General features: G+C 37.6%; 1 protein-coding gene across 7 annotated transcripts in view; it reads left to right on the forward strand.

The window, feature by feature from the left end:
- The window catches only part of MPP6 (membrane palmitoylated protein 6), a 135,552-nt gene that overhangs the window by 75,646 nt on the left and 37,966 nt on the right, over positions 1–21,940 (forward strand). For all 7 annotated transcript variants that reach the window (XM_027539346.1, XM_027539348.1, XM_027539347.1 and 4 more), the window contains 3 exons: positions 11,888–12,040; positions 15,366–15,518; positions 16,293–16,520. In XM_027539346.1, the coding sequence (XP_027395147.1) occupies positions 11,888–12,040; positions 15,366–15,518; positions 16,293–16,520 (534 nt within the window). The remainder of the gene's footprint in view (positions 1–11,887; positions 12,041–15,365; positions 15,519–16,292; positions 16,521–21,940) is intronic.

Consider the following 21,940-nt stretch of genomic DNA (forward strand, 5'->3'; position numbering starts at 1 on the left):
TTCACATATTTTGATGCTCTACTGTTAGGAGCATTTACTTTAAGGATTGTTCTGTCCTTATTGTTGTGTAATGTCTGTTCCTAAAGGAAATCATTCCTGAATATTCATTGGAAGTACTGATGCTGAAGCTCCAATACTTTGGCCACCTGATGCAGAGAACTGACTCACTGGAAAAGACCCTGATTCTGGGAAAGATTGAAGGCAGGAGGAAGAGGGGACAACAGAGGATGAGATGGCATCACCGATTTGATGGGCATGAGTTTGAGCAAGCTATGGGAGTGGTGATGGACAGGGAAGCCTGGTGTGCTACAAAGGGTCGCAAAAAGTCAGACACAACTAAGAGATTGAACTGAACTGAATGTTTGTTCCTGATAATTTTCCTTGTTCTGAAGACTGTCTGAAACTAATATAGCTACCCCAGCTTTCTTTTGATTAATGTTAGCATGGAGAAGGAAATGGCAACCCACTCCAGTGTTCTTGCCTGGAGAATCCCAGGGATGGGGGAGCCTGGTGGGCTGCCATCTGTGGGGTCGCACAGAGTTGGACACAACTGAAGTGACTTAGCAGCAGCAGCAGCATGGTATATCCTTCTCATTATTTTACTTCTAATCTACCTGTGATTGTTGAGTTGCTAAGTCATGTCTGACTCTTTGTGACACCATGGACTGTAGCACGCCAGGCATTACTTTTCTGGCATGTGAAATGAGTGCAACTGTGCCATATTTTGAACAGTGTTTGGCATAGCAAACACCCTTTCCCAACAACACAAGAGATTACTCTATACATGGACATCACCAGATGGTCAGTACAGAAATCAGATTGATTATATTCTTTCCAGTCAGAAATGGAGAAGCTCTATAAAGTTAGCAAAAACAACACCTGGAGCTGACTGTGGCTCAGATCATTAGTTCCTTATTGCCAAATTCAGACTTAAATTGAATAAAGTAGGGAAAACCACTCAGCTTATTCAGGTATGACCTAAACCAAATCCTTATGATTATACAGTCAAAGTGACAAATAGATTCAAGGGATAAGATCTGATCTGGTGCCTGAAGAACTGTGGATAGAAGTTCATAACGTTGTCAGTGGGCAGTGACCAAAACCACCTCAAAGGAAAAGAAATGCAAAAAGTCAAAATGGTTATCTGAGAAACCTTACAAAGAGCTGAGTAAAGAAGAGAAGCGAGAGGCAAAGAAGAAAGGGATAGACATACCCTACTGAATGCAGATTTCCGAAGACTAGCAAGGAGAGATAAGAAAGCCTTCCTCAGTGATCAGTGCAAAGAAATAGAGGAAAAAATAGAATGGGAATGACTGGAGAGCTCTTCAAGAAAATTAGAGGTACCAGGGGAACATGTCGTGCAAAGATGGGCACAATAAAGCACAGAAATGGCAAGGACCTAACAGAAGCAGAGGGACTAAAAAGAGTTGGCAAGAATACACAGAAGAACTGTATAAATAAGGTCTTAATGATCCAGATAACCATGATGATGTAGTCACTCACCTGAGCCAGTCATTCCTGGAGTGTGAAGTCAAGTGAGCTTTAGGGAGCATTACTACGAACAAAGCTAGTGGAGATGATTGAATTGCAGCTGAGCTATTTCAAATCCTAAAAAATAATGCTGTTAAAGTACTGGACTCTATGCCAGCAAATTTGGAAAACTCAGCAATGGCCATAGAACTGGAAAAGGTCAGTTTTCATTCCAGTCCCAAAGAAGGGCAATGCCAAAGAATGTTCAAACTACTGTACAGTCTACATCTATTTTTACATTTAAAGTGGTCTTTTTTTATAGACAGCAAGATACGTAAGTCTTCTTTTCTTATTGTTTGGTCTATTCATTTTCTGCCATTTCTGTTTTAATTGAGCATTTTATATGATTTCATTTTTTCTCCTTTTTAAACATAGCAGTTATATTTATTTTTAGTGGTTTCCTGTTGATTTTAAAATACAGATTTACAACTAATCTCAGTCCATTTCCCCTATATTACTTCACTGTATTACTGCACATGAAGTAACTATCTTATAAGAGTATTTCCAATTTCCCCCTTATAGCCATCAGTCATTTCATTTATCCATAAGTTATAACCACCAAGTATTGTTGCTATTAATTTGAAGAGTTAATCTATTAGAGTAAGGTTTTTTTTTTAGATTTTATTTTACTTTCATTTATTTTTTTCTTTAATCTTTTTTTTTTTCTTAATTGAGATGTGGTTTTTGAACGTATATTGTTTTCCTCTCTAAAGAACCTCTTTTAATGTTGTTTTCAAGGCCAGTCTATCAGCAATAAATTCCCAGTCTTTGTCAGACAGAGTCTTTATTTCTCCTTCAAAAAACTTCATTTTTGAAGGATGGTTTGACTGTTTAGCTATAATTCTAGGTTGATAGGATTTTTTCTTTCTACACTTTAAGTATTTCACTACACACTCTTCTTGCTTCCATGATTTCTGGAGAAGTCCTGTGTAATTCTTATCCTTGCTCCTCCATAGGTAAGAATATTTTTCCTCCAGTTTCTTTCAAACTTTTCTCTCTGTCTTTGATTTTTGCACTTTGAATATGATTGTTTGGTGATCTCTCAGATTCCTGGATCTATAGTTTGGTGTCTATCATTAATTTTATAAAAAATTCTGTCATTATAGCCTCAAGTACTCTTCTGTTTCTCTTTGTTAGTCCGTTGTTCCCCTTATATGTGTGTTATATCTTTTTGTAGTTGTCCCACATGGCACCCCACCTCAGTACTCTTGCCTGGAAAATCCCATGGACAGAGGAGCCTGGTGGGCTGCAGTCCGTGGGGTCACGAAGAGTCGGACATGACTGAGCAACTTCACTTTCACTTTGCGCTTTTATGCATTGGAGAAGGACATGGCAACCCACTCCAGTATTCTTGCCTGGAGAATCCCAGGGATGGGGGAGCCTGGTGGGCTGCCGTCTATGGGGTTGCACAGAGTGGAACACAACTGAAGCGACTTAGCAGCAGCAGCAGCACAGTCCTTAGATTTGTTCTATTCCATTTGTGCCATTTCTTTTTTATCTCTGATTTCAGTGTGAGAGGTTTCTACTGGCATATCTTCAGGCTCACTGATTGTTTTTCCTTCTTTTTTATTTTTTTTCACTCAGGCATGTCCAGCTCTTTGCAACCCCATGGACTGTATAGTCCATGGAATTCTCCAGGCCAGAATACTGGAGTGGGTAGCCTTTCCCTTCTCCAGGGTATCTTCCCAACCCAGGGATCAAACCCAGGTCTCCCACATTGCAGGTGGATTCTTTACCAGCTGAGCCACAAGGGAAGCCCTCACTGATTGTTTTTCATGTGCTTATTGGCCACTTGTATATCTATGGGGAAATGTTTATTTAGATTCTTTGCTCATTTTTGAATCAAGTTGTTTTTGTGTGTGTTGAATATTGGGAGTTTTACATATATATCTTAGCTATTAATCCCTTATCAGATATATGGTTTGCCAATATTTTTCCTATTTGGTTGGTTACCTGTTTACTCTTTTTTTTTTTTTTTTCAAGAACTTAAAAAGCAGTGATTTATTTTCATGTATCTGTGGGTAAGCTTATCTCCACCATTCTCAGTTTAGAGTGGCTGTGCTTTTCACGTCTCTCATTCTCCTCCTAAGACGAGTGGGTAGCATAAGCATGTTCTTCCCCAAGGCAAAGGCATCAGTACAGAAAATACTCACAGTTCAGGCCTCAGTTTGAAATGGGTACATCATCATTTTCACTTCATCCTATTGGCTAGAGCAAGTTGCACAGCTGAGCCCAGAATTCAAGCAGTAAAGAAATAAACTCCACCCTTTATTTAATTCAACATTTAAAAATGCATCCCTTTGTCTCCTGAATATAATTCTTCAATGAGAAAATTGCTTTCAGTCTAAATGTCACTTAAGTTTGTGTGTGTGTTTTTTTTTCTATTTCTTGAGGAGCCTAGATTTGGATTGTTTTCATATATTTCACTTAGTTGTTAGGGTTTTTTTTTTTTTTTTTTGGTCAAACTGAGGACTTTCATCTTTCTTGAGATCTAGAAAATTTGCAATCAAAGAAACTCTTTCTTATTATCTCAGTGTTATACTACTAAAATCCCTATGCTAAACAGCAAGCACGATGCTGTTTACTCTTGACATTATCTTTTGGTGCATAGTTTTTGTGTTTTTTTTAATTCTCAAGAAATTCTTTTACCTATTTTTTTTTTCTGTTGTTGCCTCTGCCTTTGGTGTCATAGCCGACAAATCTGCCATTTACAGTGTTATGAAGCTTTGACTCTGTTTTCTTCTAATAATTTTACAGTTTTAGGTCTTACGTTTAGGTCTCTGATCCATTTTTGAGTTGTTTTATATAGTGTTAGATAGTGATCCATTTTCATTCTCTTGTATGTGAATATCCAGTTTTCCCAGCTGTGTTTGCCACCCTTGTCAAAAATTACTGGACTGTACATGTGAGCCTTTATTTCTGGACTGTCTTCTATCTCATTGGTCTATGTCTGTCCTTATGACAGTACCACACTGTTTTGGTTAGTGTAGCTTGGTAGTAAGTTTTGAAATCAGAAAATGTTAATCTTCCACTTTATTCTTTTTCAGAATTGTTTTGGCTATTCCGGATGCCTTGCAATTCCATACAAATTTTAGAATCAGTATGTCAGTTTCTACAAAGAAACTTCTGGGATTCCAGTAGACATTGTATTGATCATTCTAAGAGAGTATTACCATCTTAAGAGCAACATCTTAAAAACAACAAAGTTTTTAGATCCATGAACATAAAGTGGTTTTTCATTTAAGTCTTTATTTCTTTCAACAATGTTTTACAGTTTTCAGAGTGAGTTTTCACTTTCATTAAAATTACTTTAAGTATTTTACTCTTTTCAGTGCTATTGTGAATTGAATTATTTTCTTAATTTTCTTTTCAGATTGTTCATTTTTAGTATATAGTATATTGATTTTTGTACATTAATCTTCTATCCTGCAATCTTGCTTAACTTGTATATTGGTTCCAGTAGTTTTTTAGTGGATTCCTTAGGATTGTCTCAATACAAATCTATGAATAAAGATAGTTTTACTTCTTTCTTTCTAATCTGAATGCCTTTTATTTCTTTTTTAGGGAACTTTCTTCATTGGCCTTTTTATTTATTTTAATTGAATTATAATTGATTTACAGTGTTGTGTTAATTTCTGCTGGACAACAGAGGGACTCATTTATACACATGCGTTCTTTTTTATTTTTATTTTTTCTGGACTAATTGTCATTCTAGGAGATTGAGTACAAATGTTGAATACAGTGATGAGAGCAGACGTTCTTGTTTCCAATCTTAGGGGAAAACTATGTGTTAAATACAATAATATTCACTATTGAATATAATAGTACCTGTGGGTCTGTATTCTGCATTCTAAACCTTGATTTATTTTTTACATATTCATATCAATATCTTCAGAGAACCTTTGTTCTCTTTAAAAGTGGCATAATATTCCATTGTATTGAGTATATCCAAAAAATTTAGTCAAACTTCTGATATTTAGATGGCTTTTTTACTTATGTCATGCTGTATTATGCAGTCTTGCTACATGTTATTTTACACCTGTGTGTGTATCTCTAGGAAAAATGTTGAAAGAATTGTGTGATTTTGGTTGTTATAGTCATACTGCTCACTAGTGTGCTCCCACCAGAAAAAAAAAAAAAATGTGTGAGAGTACATGTCATCTGACATATTCTCAACAACATAATCAGTCAGTTCAGTTCAGTCGCTGAGTTGTGTCCGACTCTTTACGACCCCATGAATCGCAGCACGCCAGGCCTCGCTGTCCATCACCAACTCCCGGAGTTCACTCAGACTCACGTCCATCGAGTCAGTGATGCCATCCAGCCATCTCATCCTCTGTCATCCCCTTTTCCTCCTGCCCCCAATCCCTCCCAGCATCAGAGTCTTTTCCAATGAGTCAACTCTTCGCATGAGGTGGCCAAAGTACTGGAGTTTCAGCTTTAGCATCATTCCTTGCAAAGAACACCCAGGGCTGATCTCCTTTAGAATGGACTGGTGGGATCTCCTTGCAGTCCAAGGGACTCTCAAGAGTCTTCTCCAACACCACAGTTCAAAAGCATCAATTCTTCAGCGCTCACCTTTCTTCACAGTCCAACTCTCACATCCACACATGACCACAGGAAAAACCATAGCCTTGACTAGACGGACCTTTTTGGCAAAGTAATGTCTCTGCTTTTGAATATGCTGTCTAGGTTGGTCATAACTTTCATTCCAAGGAGTAAGTGTCTTTTAATTTCATGGCTGCAGTCACCATCTGCAGTGATTTTGGAGCCCAAACACATAAAGTCTGACACTGTTTCCACTGTTTCCCCATCTGTTTCCCATGAAGTGCTGGGACGAGATGCCATGATCTTCGTTTTCTGAATGTTGAGCTTTAAGCCAACTTTTTCACTCTCCTCTTTCACTTTCATCAAGAGGCTTTTGAGTTCCTCTTCACTTTCTGCCATAAGGGTGGTGTCATCTGCATATCTGAGGTTATTGATCTTTCTCCCAGCAATCTTGATTCCAGTTTGTGCTTCTTCCAGTCCAGCGTTTCTCATGATGTACTCTGCATATAAGTTAAATAAGAAGGATGACAAAAGAATTTATCTTTGCCAGTCTCATAAAGAAATTAATATTTCAGTATAGTTTTAGTTGCATTTTTCTTATGAAGGAAGTTGTGTATCTTTTCATATGTTTAAGAAGTATTTGAATTTCCTTTTTTGTGAAGATTTATTTTGTAAATATTTTTTGTAAAGATTCTCATTTTTAGTTTTTTGACATCTCTTTGGTTCTTCTAATTCTACAGGTATCTTTCAGAGTGGCTCACCTCCCTGAGTACCGTGAGATACAGTTTATCTAATCTAAGAATTTGAGCTTTTTTTGATTCACTAGATTACTCATTAGATAATTCAATTCTAATTTAGTTATACTTATTTCATCCATTTTTTTCAACAAAACATATCTCATCTTTTTTGATATGTATGTAGTAGCAAAGTAAAAATTGAATTCTCCATTCTCTTTTGTCTCATTTCTACTTCCTGCTCAAATTTTTACCTATTTTTTGACTATTTGTGGATTGCTGTTTGTCTTAGTTCAAAAATCTCTAGAATAAGAGATGTCTATTGACCACAGTCAGTCTTATCTCCTTTTTATTTAATCACTTTTTAAAGAAGTAGTTAATTAGCAACTACTGTATACTTAGCCATGTTCTAAGAAGAAACAATATATAGTATTTTTGTTTTTAACAGAGAAAGATAAGGTTACTACACGTAATAATTACAGCATTATCATTACTAGATAATAGCATTTGTCACTTTATGTACACTGCATAACTTGTTAAAAATTTTGTTTACCAGCATGGATGAACTGTGTTTGTGCAAAATACCCAGAAGTTTTGAAAGAACTTTTTCTTCCCTGCAGCTCATTTTTCTAAGGTGCGGTGGTGAATAGGATTCTTAGAACTAGACATACAAAAGGGCTAGGCTATATTTTTATCAACTCCAAGTATTCTACAAAGTCAGTTACGGCATGTTCTTCCAAGTTCTTGTGGCAGGAGAAATATATTTCTATTGAGTTGTGTTAGGTTTCTAATAATCCTTTTTCTTAAAGGAAACAAGACACATTTATTCAAATAGCATATGATTCATTTCTGTCTCTCTGGTAAGTTTTCAGTATTTTCTTTGTCTCTTTTGTTTGATTGTGTGTGCTGCATCACTTCAGTAGTGTCTGACCCTTGGTGATCCTATGGACCATAGTCCTCTAGGCCCTTCTGTCCATGAGCTTCTCCAGGCAAGATTACTGGAGTAGATTGCCATGTCCTCCTCCAGGGGATCTTCCTGACTCAGGGATCAAACCCACATCTCTTAAGTCTCCTGCATTGACAGGTGGGTTCCTTACCTCTAGTGCCACCTGGGAAGCCTGTTTGATTAGTTAAATTCAAGTTGGTACTTGCCTCGTCAGTCAGTCAGTTCAGTCGTGTCCAACTCTTTGTGACCCCATGGACTGCAGCACACCAGGCTTCCCTGACTTGCCTTTTGAAAGCTGCTAAATAAATTTTGACTTGAGGTCTCAACTTCTTTCACATTATACTAGAACTTATACAGTTTACATATTAACAAATATTGACCTATAGTTGCTTTCTTGGAAATACTAAAGTTTATCTTAATTGAACCCAACTATATTTCAGAAATTGATTTTCTATATGAATTATATCTGCAGTTTCACTTAAAAAAATGTTTTCTTTCTCTGAGGATTTATGTGTTGTGTAGTGACAATTTTTTCCTACCATAGAAGCAATCTCTGTAGGGTTGATGGGCAGACACCTTCAGGTATGTTTGTTTTTATAGCATAGTTTTGCCCTCTACTTGACTTCCTCTTTCTCTTTTGCTGGTAGTCTTTCCACATTCCCTCCTGTTCTCGCACAGTTTAGGAACAATAAGGTTGATCAAGATAGAAAGGAAGGGAAAGGTATTAGAGTTTTCAAGCCAATGATCTTTCCTGTTCTTCTACTTTTTGCAAAGACTTCAATTTAATCAAAAAGTCTTAAGTAACATAGGATATTATAGAAAATATATTGGCTTAGTACCTGAAAATTTTAAGCCAGTCATCATCTGTTCCCTGGAGCAACAGGTAATTCATATAGCTCTTTGAGCAAAAGAATGGAGATTGACGCTGTGGGTGGTCTTCTTGAACCATAGAAGTATAATTTAGCATATCTAGCACCCCACTCCAGTACTCTTGCCTGAAAAATCACATGGATGGAGGAGCCTGGTAGGCTGCAGTCCATGGGGTCGCTAAGAGTCGGGCACAACTGAGCGACTTCACTTTCACTTTTCACTTTCATGCATTGGAGAAGGAAATGGCAACCCACTCCAGTGTTCTTGCCTGGAGAATCCCAGGGACAGGGGAGCCTGGTGGGCTGCCGTCTATGGGGTCGCACAGAGTCGGACACGACTGAAGTGACGCAACAGCAGCAGCAGCAACACTCATCTCACATGCTAGTAAAGTAATGCTTAAAATTCTCCAAGCCAGGCTTCAGCAATACATGAACCGTGAACTTCCTGATGTTCAAGCTGGTTTTAGAAAAGGCAGAGGAACCAGAGATCAAATTGCCAACATCCGCTGGATCATGGAAAAAGCAAGAGAGTTCCAGAAAAACATCTATTTCTGCATTATTGACTATGCCAAAGCCTTTGACTGTGTGGATCACAATCAACTATGGAAAATTCTGAAAGAAATGGGAATACCAGACCACCTGACCTGCCTCTTGAGAAATTTGTATGCAGGTCAGGAAGCAACAATTAGAACCGGACACGGAACATACTGGTTCCAAATAGAAAAAGGAGTACGTCAAGGCTGTATATTATCACCCTGCTTATTTAACTTAAAGGCAGAGTACATCATGAGAAACGCTGGACTGGAAGAAGCACAAGCTAGAATCAAGATTGCCGGGAGAAATATCAATAACCTCAGATATGACACCACCCTTATGGCAGAAAGTGAAGAGGAACTCAAAAGCCTCTTGATGAAAGTGAAAGAGGAGAGTGAAAAAGTTGGCTTAAAGCTCAACATTCAGAAAATGAAGATCATAGCATCTGGTCTCATGACTTCATGGGAAATAGATGGAGAAACAGTGGAAACAGTGTCAGACTTTATTTTTCTGGGCTCCAAAATCGCTGCAGATGGTGACTGCAGCCAAGAAATGAAAAGACGCTTACTCTTTGGAAGGAAAGTTATGACCAACCTAGACAGCATATTCAAAAGCAGAGACATTACTTTGTCAACAAAGGTCCGTCTAGTCAAGGCTATGGTTTTTCCTGTGGTCATGTGTGGATGTGAGAGTTGGACTGTGAAGAAAGGTGAGCGCTGAAGAATTGATGCTTTTGAACTGTGGTGTTGGAGAAGACTCTTGAGAGTCCCTTGGACTGCAAGGAGATCCCACCAGTCCATTCTAAAGGAGATCAGCCCTGGGATTTCTTTGGAGGGAATGATGCTAAAGCTGAAGCTACAGTACTTTGGCCACCTCATGCAAAGAGTTGACTCATTGGAAAAGACTCTGATGCTGGGAGGGATTGGGGGCAGGAGGAGAAGGGGATGACAGAGGATGAGATGGCTGGATGGCATCACTGACTCAATGGACGTGAGTCTGAGTGAACTCCGGGAGTTGGTGATGGACAGGGAGGCCTGGTGTGCTGCAGTTCATGGGGTTGTGAAGAGTTGGACACGACTGAGAGAGTGAACTGAACTGAACTGACACTGAAAGAGCTATGCTAAGAAGTAACAACTCAACTAACAGTCAGTGAGAGCATATGTCATACTTTTAAATGATTGATAATGTATAATATTTTCGATTAAATAATTAACTGTAAGATGATGATAGGGTGCTGCTGCTGCTAAGTCGCTTCAGTCGTGTCCGACTCTGTGCAACCCCATAGACAGCAGCCCAACCAGGCTTCCCCGTCCCTGGGATTCTCAAGGCAAGAACACTAGAGTGGGTTGCCATTTCCTTCTCCAGTGCATGAAAGTGAAGAGTGAAAGTGAAGTTGCTCAGTCGTTTCCAACTCTTAGCAACCCCATGGACTGTAGCCTACCAGGCTCCTCCGTCCATGGAGTTTTCCAGGCAAGAGTACTGGAGTGGGGTGCCATAGGGTAGCTTACTGTATAATCAAAAAGTTGAATAAGATTTAATAGTTAAGAGCTCAAGTTTGATGATGTTGGACTACCTCACTTAGTTGCTTACCAGTAGTGTGAACTCAGGCAGTCACTTTATCTCATTTTGCATCATCAGGGTCTGTGTCTGTAAGGTGAGGATGGTAACAACATACCTACCTTAGCTGACTACACACATGCACACTCTGATACTGAACTTAGAATATATTTACTGGCACAAAACAAAAGCCCTCAATAAATGTTCAAGTTCTTTTCTTCCTTTTTTAAGCTTTCGTATACTATCATTAGAGTATTAAGACTATTTGCAAGATTAATCATGCTAAATTAGATTGTTTTTTTAAACAACAAATATTTATATTAAAACAATTAGCAAAGGTTTCCCTGCTGGTCCAGTGGTTCAGAATTTACCTTACAGTGTGAGAGACACTAGTTGGATCCCTAGTCGGGGAGGATCCCACATGCCACAGGGCAACTGAGCCTGTGTGCCACAACTAACGAGCCTGCGCTCTGAAGCCCATATGCCACAACTACTGAAGCCTGTGCTCCACAGCAGGAGAGGCCACTGTGCTGAGAAACCCTTGCAACTAGAGAGTAGCCCCCACTCTCTGCAAATGAAGAAAGCACGTGCACAGCACTGATAGACCTAGCCTAGCAAAAAAATAAATGAATAAATTAAATAAAAAAACAGTATTTCCAACTTGTCTTGTGAGTTAAGTAGTTGTGTTTTTTTTTTTCTCAGTGGTTATAATCATTCCATGATATATGTTAAATGATCTCATCATCCTCTCTTTATCAGGCTTCTGTTACGCTTCAAGAAAATTATAGAGGTACCTGTTCTCGCTCTTAGTGGCATTCCCTAGTCATCTTAACATTTTTCATATCTAAATCTAATAGAAACTCATTGCTCTATTTAAATTACACTTGGTCTTTTTGACAATTTTGTTTCATAACAATTATAATTTCTTCTTACGGTTTATTTCATATGACTTAAAATTTCTTCTTTGGAGGTATTCCTTTAAAGTGCTGCTAATTGCATGATAACATTTACTATGAAATCTGTATGTTACCTCTGATTGAAAGGTTCAATTTCAGTAGATCAAACCATCAAGTAATATCTTTTAAAACTTTCAAAAGTTTTCAAGAAGAAAACCACAGTCTGAGCAAAGCAGTATGTGTTATTATTTTAATATACTGGTATTTTTTCAGGCTCATGAGAGGCTAGAAGATTCAAAACTAGAAGCTGTCAGTGATAATAACTTGGAATTAGTCAATGAAATTCTCGAAGATATCACCCCTCTAATAAATGTGGATGAAAATGTGGCAGAACTGGTTGGTATACTCAAAGAGCCTCACTTCCAGGTAAACTTTCTCTATTCTCTTCTTTCCAAGTCCCCTGTATTCCCAAAATACTCTTTTAGTAGTTTCTGTTTAAGATGAAGTTTTTGAAAGATTTAGGGCCATATGTTGCAAATTACAACTTAGATGTTTTAATATCCTCATATGCTTATGCTACATAAACAGATACACTTACTATACAGATGTACAGTGTCTGTCAAAGAAATGCATTAGAATGGGTTTTTCTTTGTGTAATTAAAAAAAAACAACAACAAACCTATTTCACCATCAGACCACATGCTTGGGACACTTTTCTCATGGTGATAGTGGATTTTTCTTCCTTAATACCACTGTTGCCCAGCCCTTCTTGTGACCAGTGATATGCCTTTTCAGTATTGCTTCTAAGACTGGGTTGCAGCTGATGACCTTAGAACAAGAGAGAGCCGTAGGGGATAGAAACAATGACATACTTTCCCCAGGGACAAAGGATAAATTCAACTTAAGCATTTGTCTGTGTAGGTGAAGAGTTAATCAGTTTACCAAAGACGAATCAGTTTCAGAAGAGAGAAGGGGAAGTGGAGATTTCTTAGAAATCTATAATTAAGACAGTTTGGTATTGGGGCAGTATTAGAAAAATAGATTACCTGAAGAGAAGAGAAACCCCAGAAATACATCCTCAGACAAATGGCAGCTTGATTTATGAAACACTATATTTTAGTGGAGAAAGAATGGACTGTTCAATAAATGGTCGTGAGATAGAAGAATAAAGTGTCACCTGCTTGTCACTGCAAATCTTAGCATTAAAAATCAAATGGCAGCACCCCTATGCTTTTCCTCAAGATTTTCCATGACTCTCTAACTATGTTACTGCAAAAATTATGTAAATGTATAGTGAGATGGTTCCAACATAAATCTATATCTCAAGTACAAAAAACAGAAACACATGTCAGAGACACCGTTATGCAGGGGCCAGTTAATTGAGGCCTTAAATGCATACTAAGATATTTGAACTTTATCCAGAGGACATTGGGAACCTTGGGAAGGGATAGGGGTGGGGGAGGTTATTAAACAGGGAGAGGTCAGATTGTGGAGCTATATGGTTTTGTGCCAAGGTGAGAAGTTGCGATGGCAGCATAGATAGTGGGAAATGTGAGGATTTTCAAGTTTTAAGCTGTAAAATCAATAGGGCTTAGTGAGTGATTACATGTGACAGCCACAGAAGAGAAATCTGGGAAGTTGATAAGGACAGGATTTCTGACAAACAATTGATGGCATCTACTGAGATAAAGAACACTCTGGGAGGGCTATTTTGGTCATGCTCATGTTAAAGTAACTGGCCATGTTAAGTTTGTGGTATCTTAGAAGAATGCATCTGGTAGAACTTTGCAAGCATGCTATATTTTTTATGTAAGTATGAAATTTAATGCATAAATTTATATGAGGTCTAAAAAATATATATAAACTTGTGAAATAGCAGCAAGTAAAAATGCAGAAATTAAGACATTGCATTTTTATTACCCAAATCACCACTATACTACCATGGTGCATATTTCTCCATATTTTTTCTATTCATAAATATACATATGTATTTTTTTCTTTACTGACTGCAATCATTTTGCATAAGCTGTTTTGTAATTTACCCTTTTTTCAGCCATTGACTTCCACTTTTCCATTTCAATAGACCTCTGTAACACGCAGTGCATTTTACACAAAAATACTCTTTACAGCTGGTTTGTATGTATGAATTTTCAAATTAGGTCCATATGTGGCATTAGTTAGACCATCCCTTTCTCCCTTGATTATGATGTTGACCTACTAGAGAGACCAGACCAGGCCATTATCCTGCAGAATCCACTCCTTGGATTTACTTGTGTGCTTTCCTGCTATGTTGTTTAGTTATCCTATTTCTTATAAACAGAAGTTTTACCTAAAAGATGGCTTAAGTTATATTTGAAACTAGGATGCATCTTGGGCTTCCTAGGTGGCACTAGTGGTAAAGAACCCGCCTGCAGTGCAGAACACCTCAGAAACACAGATTCAATCACTGGGTCTGGAAGATGGCCTGGAGAAGGCCTAGCAACCCACTCCAGTATTCTTGCTGGAGAATCCCGTGGACAGGAGAGCCTTGGTGGGCTATAGTCCATAGGGTCACAGAGAGTTGGACACGACTAAAGCAACTTAGCTCACACTCAGGTGATACAAGGTAAATTAATCTGCATCAGATGATGTATAATATCTGGTTGGCCCATCACTCTTCTTTTGTTCTGAATTGAAAATTTTTTTTTTAAACTTTTAATTTTGTGTTGGGGGTGAGTGTGTTAGTCACGTAGTTGTGTCCGACTCTCTGTGACCCCATGGACTATAGCCCCCAGGCTCCTCTGTCCTAGCCAATTAACAAACAATGTTGTGATAGTTTCAAGTGAATAGTGAAGGGGTTCAGCCATACGTTGCCCCATCACTCTTCATGCTGAGAGTAGTCCCTTAATCAAGGGCAGTGACAGCCAAATCCTACCCTTGAAAGCCTTTCCACTAAGAAGTAATCTAGTGTGTTATTATTCTGGCATTATACAAATGCTGTTTCATTTCAACCATGTAGTTACTGATGAGCTCAAATTAATAATCCTTGCCTGACTCAATATTTTCATTAGAGGTTGCAAAATGACATTTTTCAAATTTTCCCATTCTTAGCTGGTCTTCTTATATAGAGTTTTTCCTCATCAGCTGAGCTGTTTAGTTAACCTACAGTGCATTTCCAACTGAAAAGTTAGGGAAATGCCAGCTTCTTCCCTTTGCCAATTTTAACAGTAAAGAATTGTTTAAAAGGTCAATCTCAAATGGTAACATGAGATTTTTTTCAGTCCTGTTTTTTAAGTAGCATCGTGGACTTAAGGAGTTTTCATTAATTCATTATGTTTCGGTCGTATGTAATCCTATGTTTTGTTTTGATTTTTCAAATTATCATGACTCTTGGCCAGTTGTGGGCAGATTTTTAATATATGAGTCTGAAGCTGATGAGAGAGATCTGGATCAAGGGAGTTCTCAGTAGTGGTTCAAGTCACAGGAATGGGTAATATTGCCTAAGAAGAGTGTATAGGGTAAAAACTAAGCAGCCTAGATTAGTGATTTAAGTAGCTTCCATAATTTATAGGAATAATCCTTAATATATTAATTTGTGAGTTTTTTCTTTGTAATTTTTCTTCAGTCTTTTATACTATTTTCATGAAATGACTAAAAATTACCAATTAATGCCTTGGAAATTTTTAGTACTCTATTGGGATAATGAGCTGCTACTTTTAGTAACTTATTCCATCTGTAATCAATAACCACAGGCTGTTTTGAATCCTTCTAGTCACTCTTGGAGGCCCATGATATTGTGGCATCAAAGTGTTACGAGTCACCTCCATCAAGCCCGGAAATGAATAATTCTTCTATCAATAATCAGTTATTACCAGTAGATGCCATTCGTATTCTTGGTATTCACAAAAGGGCTGGGGAACCACTGGTGAGTTGATCAGTCGGTGCCTTCTTAAAGCTGAAATCTTACATACTCGTGACTGAGTGACTACTCTATCTCATTTTTTTCTTTCATAATTTTTATCTTTATGAAAACTTTACTCATGTTTGTTTCATCAGTCTTTTTTGGCTTGTGTATAAAATACACAGGTGATACTCTCAACTTGATTTAGCATGCAGAATTAAACCAAAATTAAACTGAAATAGAGGAGAGAAGAAGTTTGCCGATGAGTAGAAAAAATTTCAGAGGATAACTTTTTTTCCTATACCCTTTGAAGAAATGAATTGAGGCTGCTTACTAATTATATATAGTAGCAAAATGCAGAAGAACCTTGTTATTAAAAATTGAAAACATTGGTAGGACTCTGTAAGTAAATGTTTACAGTTTCATGCTAACATGGCATTTCGGGACTCTGAGAACAGTGAAGTGAGAAAACACCAGGAGCAAGGCCATCAGAATGCACAAATACATTGCTTGCTCCTTTGAGCTTCCTCATATCTTGTGGAATGCAGCCTAAGATATGTTTAATTTTCAAGGTTACTCTTGCCGTGGAAGCCCCTTTTTTAAGGGATGGTGTATGTTGTCACAGTTGTACATGGTTTAATGAGATTGGAGTATTGAGTTACAAGTGAACATGGGAAAAGTAGGAATGATTTACTCACTTATTTTTAGAATTATTTTTTTATATATACATAGTCGGGAATATTTACAATTTATTCCTAACAACCAAAAATCAGTAATTCCATTCCTTATTTTCTTCAGGGTGTAACATTTAGGGTTGAAAATAATGATCTGGTAATCGCCCGAATCCTCCATGGAGGGATGATAGACCGTCAGGGTCTGCTTCATGTGGGAGATATCATTAAAGAAGTCAATGGCCATGAAGTTGGAAACAACCCAAAGGAATTACAAGAATTACTGAAAAATATTAGTGGAAGTGTCACCCTGAAAATTTTACCAAGCTATAGAGATACCATTATTCCTCAACAGGTTAGTAATAAAATTCATGCTAATACTAAGAATCCTTTTTTTTTAAATCACACTGTTGGATGTAACCACCAGTTGCTACTTTTTTGCTAAAGTGAAGAGAAAAAACTGCCTGGTTTAATTGTTCTAAAGTGCCTTATTTTGTCATGGGTGAATTGTTGGTATTTTTAAACAATATTATCTTACTATTCAAAAGGAATTTACTTAAGAAATCTCTTTGTGAATACCATGAACCCTCCGTTCAATTCAGTCATCAGTTGTGTCGTCTGACTCTTTGTGACCCCATGGACTGCAGCACTCCAGACCTCCCTGTCCATCACCAACTCCTGGAGCATGCTCAAACTCATGTCCATTGAGTCTGTGATGCCATCCCACCGTCTCATCCTCTGTCTTCCTTTCTCCTCATGCCTTCAATCTTTCCCAGCATCAGGGTCTTTTCAAATGAGTCAGTTTTTCATATCAAGTGGCCAAAGTATTCAGAGTTTCACCTTCAGCATCAGTCCTTCCAATGAATATTCAGGACTGATTTCCTTTAGGATGGACTGGTTGGATCTCCTTGCAGTCCAAGGGACTCTCAAGAGTCTTCTCCAACACCACAGTTCAAAAGCATCAATTCTTCAGCACTCAGCTTTCTTTATAGTCCAACTCGCACATCCGTACATGACTACTGGAAAAACCATAGCTTTGACTAGATGGACCTTGTTTGCAAAGTAATGTCTCTGCTTTTTAAATTAGCTATCTAGATTGGTATAGCTTTTCTTCCAAGGAGCAAGCCTCTTTTAATTTCATGGTTGCAATCACCATCTGCAGTGATTTTGGAGCCCCATAAAATAAAGTCTCACTGTTTCCATTGTTTCCCCATCTATTTGCCATGAAGTTATGGGACCAGACGCCATGATCTTAGTTTTTCAAATGTTGAGTGTTAAGCCAACTTTTTGGCTTAAACTCACCTTGTGCAGTGATTTTTGGACCCTAGCATTTCAGTAACCTACAGCTAATAAGAGAAAAACCTTAAAGACTTTTTGTCATTAATTAGCAAATAGTTTTGACACATGTCATGTTCCAAGCCCTGCGAGGAAAATAAGCATGTAGTCCTGATCACCTTTACCTTAGTGTTCCAGTGATGGGCTAAACAGAGAATGAGGACAGAAAGAGAGGATGGGTCCAAATTGAAAAGAATCTTGAACACCTGGTTTTACCATTTGCTCTACGTTTTGTAACTGATTTTTAGGTAAAACAGATTATTAAGCCTGGCAGTGTTTTCATGACAGTGGTCACTAACCTCATTATGTTGAGTGAATTTTAAAAAGAAGAGAGATGAGATTGTATAGCCAGGAAGCAGATTTTTGAAAGTGTGAGGTAATTTGTGAAAGGCAATTCTTAGGAAAGGCTGTGATGACTGCTTTGTTTCAAATAACTGTGCCACCACTTACTAACTTATCCTCTCTGTGTTTGTTTTCTCATCTGTATAGTTAGGAGTATTTCTTTTCTCAAAAGATTACTGTAAGGATCAAATAAGTTAATTCAGCAGCACCTGTCACATCCTGCATGCCAGCCCATAGCTGCTGCTATTGTTGTGATGGTGGTAATGAGGTGGTGGTGTAATTCCTAAGAAATGGTAAAGAAGGAAAAAGTGATGAGATAATTGCAAAGGAACAGTTGACACTTTAGATAAGTACGTTGAAACTTGAGAGGGTTTTCAAATCCAGATAATGTAGATATAGGAAATATTTATCAGTATTTTAGATGCATTTAATTATTTAGGTTTTCCAGAAATTTGTTCAAAGTATGAGTAAAACTGCAGGTCTTTTACATAAGATGCTGCCACTATACTTATTTTAATATTGTTAATATGATAATTGAAAAGACTGGTATAGTATAAAAGTCTTAGAAATAACCTATGTTGAATACCTGCTTTATATTGTTCTTTGGGAGAGTAAGAATAGTCAGTTATGAATTTTTAGCATGTAAATTGGATTTCTGAAAATATACAGGCTTGTTGTGAACGTTTGTTTAAATAAAGGATAGAGACCTTGTCTTTTCAAGGAAAAGAATCATAAGAGAAATGGCATTAGAAATTAGATATTTTAAATAGCTAGTGTCCCTCAGACTAGCTTTATTCCTCAATTGGCACCTAAGTAGATTGGAAAAGTAGGAGTTAAGATTTATTTATTTTTTTTAAATTATACATTAGTTGTGATAGTTAGACTTTTTTTTTTTAACCCCCTGTGGTTCAAACTTCAGAATTCCTATCAGCTCACCATGACTATAATGGACTTTTATGGAAAACTTTTTGTAATATCAGTAGCTAGGGCTTTGGCTCAAATCCCTTTGTAGAATCTGCACCTGGTGAATGGTCTGAATGATGTGAAATGCAAGGATCTTTAGCCCTGTCTTAGACATACATTGTTCTCTGAAGGCACAAGACAAAATCTGCTTTTTATTTAGCCTTCAGAACTGGGAGAAGGCATTGAAATGGGGAAGGTCTGATCTTCCATCCAAGCCTGAGCCAGTCTCAGACCTGTCTTACCATAAAAAAAGAAGGGACTAACATGAAAACTTCCAACAGGAGAGATAAAACACACCCAATTGGAACATTTTTAAAGCGAAAAGGGGAATAATTACTAATTATACTAGAATAGGACTGTCCTGGGTGCACTGTGTTCCTCTTATAAGAGTAACACTAATGGAAAGCAAGGGCTTTTAGCCTCTCCAGTTCTACCACTCTTTCACTAACTGGAAACTCCACCAACTCTATTTCTTAACTGCCGTGAGAGCAGATGGAAGCCAGGAAGTCTTCATACCAGGGTTGTGTCTTTCAAAGTATGGTCAATGGATCATCTTTATCAATAGCATTTGAGGTGCTTATTAAAAATCCAAAATCTTTCATGAAACCACAGAATCTATATTTTTAAATTTGAAGACCAGGAGGGGTTAGAAATTGCAGCTAATTCTGAAGTTCTCCAGCTTACATGTATGTAGGTTTCCAAAGACTTTAAAATTCCATTTCTTTATTTAAGGCCAAATTAATGGGAATTCTCTCTTTAAGGCCATTATGAGCCACATAACAAAAATATGAGAAGAAATTTGTCTTATTTCATTCAAGGATGTACATGTAAGAATTCTCAACAATGTATTAGCAAATGAAATTTAATGATATATAAAAAATAATAATATAACGTGTCCAAGCTAGGATGGTTTCATGTTAGAAAGTTCATATATGTAACCAAACAAATTAACAGATTAAAGAAGAAAAATATCAGTAGAAAATTCAATGTAATTCAGTTCCTGTTCATGATTTTTTAATTATTTATTTTACTTTACAATATTGTATTGGTTTTGCCATACATTGATTTGAATCTGCCATGAGTGTACATGTGTTCCCCATCCTGAACCCCCGTCCCACCTCCCTCCCCATCCCATCCCTCTGGATCATCCCAGTGCACCAGCCCCGAGCACCCTGTATCATGCATCAAACCTGGACTGGCGATTTGTTTCACATATGATATTTTACATGTTTCAATGCCATTCTCCCATATCCTCCCACCTTCGCCCTCTCCCACAGAGTCCAAAAGACTGTTCTATACATCTGTGTCTCTTTTGCTGTCTCGCATACAGGGTTATCATTACCATCTTTCTAAATTCCATATATGTGCGTTAGTATACTGTATTGGTGTTTTTCTTTCTGGCTTACTTCACTCTGTATAATAGGCTCCAATTTCATCCACCTCATTAGAACTGATTCAAATGTATTCTTTTTAATGGCTGAGTAATATTCAATTGTGTATATGTACCACAGCCTTTTAGGATTAGTAAATTGGGAACAGGAAAGAACCTCCTTAATCTTTTTTTTTTTTTTAAACTAAAACAAACATTATTCTCAATAGTTGACTGTTAGAAGCATTTCTCTTTAAAAATCAGGAACAGGACTTTAAGCTGGTCTTCCTGAGACTACTTGAGTGCCAAGCCCAGGGCCCATGTGAAGTCCCATTTCCACTCCAAGATGGAAAAAACCCACCATAAAGAGAAACCTGCCAAACTTCAGGCATACTTGTGCATTGGTAAAAAGGAACCACCCTCAGATGATATAACAAATATCTGTTGTAACAGATGATAAAAAAAAAATCTTCAGTTCTCTTTAAAAAAATTCAGAATAAACATTATCTCTGATTTTAAAGAGGTAAGTATATTTGCACACCAGTAAGTGATGATTCATTTTTAACAGTCCTGATGCTTGGACATTTCTGGCAGCAGTCCATTACCAGCTGTGCTGAGACAAAGCTCCTGACAGAAAAGCCACCCAAATCTTAGACCAGCTTGGTGTCAACAAGCTTTCAGAATCCTGGCAGAAGCTGGGTGGAAAGCCCCATTTCCTATTGGGAAGGAGAGTGATCTTGTTCAGAATTTTGATGAGGCTTCCAACAGTGAGGCAAACAGAACTTCTTTAAAAAAAGAAAGAAAAGAAACTTCAAGAATGTTGACTCCTAAAAAATTTTGTTTAGCATGTAGTTAAATATAGAAACCTGTAGTATTTTAAGTTCTGAGGCTCTTGGGCACTGCTGCTTTTTAAATTTTTGTTTGTACACAATTGTTTGCAGTTAATTGAGCCAAAGAAGCCAGAACATAAAGTTTAAAACAAGGGTTAATAATGTCATTGCCTAGTTAAAAAAAATTAAGAACTAGAGAAGGATGTTCATTAGTACCATTTATGTTCAAGCTGGTTTTAGAAAAGGCAGAGGAACCAGAGATCAAATTGCCAACATCCACTGAATCATAGAAAAAGCAAGAGAGTTCCAGAAAAACATCTATTTCTGCTTTATTGACTATGCCAAAGCCTTTGACTGTGTGGATCACAATAAACTGTGGAAAATTCTGAAAGAGATGGGAATACCAGACCACCTGATCTATCTCTTGAGAAATTTGTATGCAGGTCAGGAAGCAACAGTTAGAACTGGACATGGAACAACAGACTGGTTCCAAATAGGAAAAGGAGTTCGTCAAGGCTGTATATTGTCACCCTGTTTATTTAACTTATATGCAGAGTACATCATGAGAAACGCTGGGCTGGAAGAAGCACAAGCTGGAATCAGGATTGCCGGGAGAAATATCAATAACCTCAGATACGCAGATGACACCACCCTTATGGCAGAAAGTGAGGAGGAACTCAAAAGCCTCTTGATGAAAGTGAAAGAGGAGAGTGAAAAAGTTGGCTTAAAGCTCAACATTCAGAAAACGAAGATCATGGCATCCGGTCCCACCACTTCATGGGAAATAGATGGGGAAACAGTGGAAACAGTGTCAGACTTAATTTTTCTGGGATCCAAAATCACTACAGGTGGTGACTGCAGCCATGAAATTAAAAGACGCTTACTCCTTGGAAGGAAAGTTATGACCAACCTAGATAGCATGTTAAAAAGCAGAGA

This window comes from Bos indicus x Bos taurus, chromosome 4 (genome assembly GCF_003369695.1).
Source record: "Bos indicus x Bos taurus breed Angus x Brahman F1 hybrid chromosome 4, Bos_hybrid_MaternalHap_v2.0, whole genome shotgun sequence".
Classification (NCBI taxonomy): domain Eukaryota; kingdom Metazoa; phylum Chordata; class Mammalia; order Artiodactyla; family Bovidae; genus Bos; species Bos indicus x Bos taurus.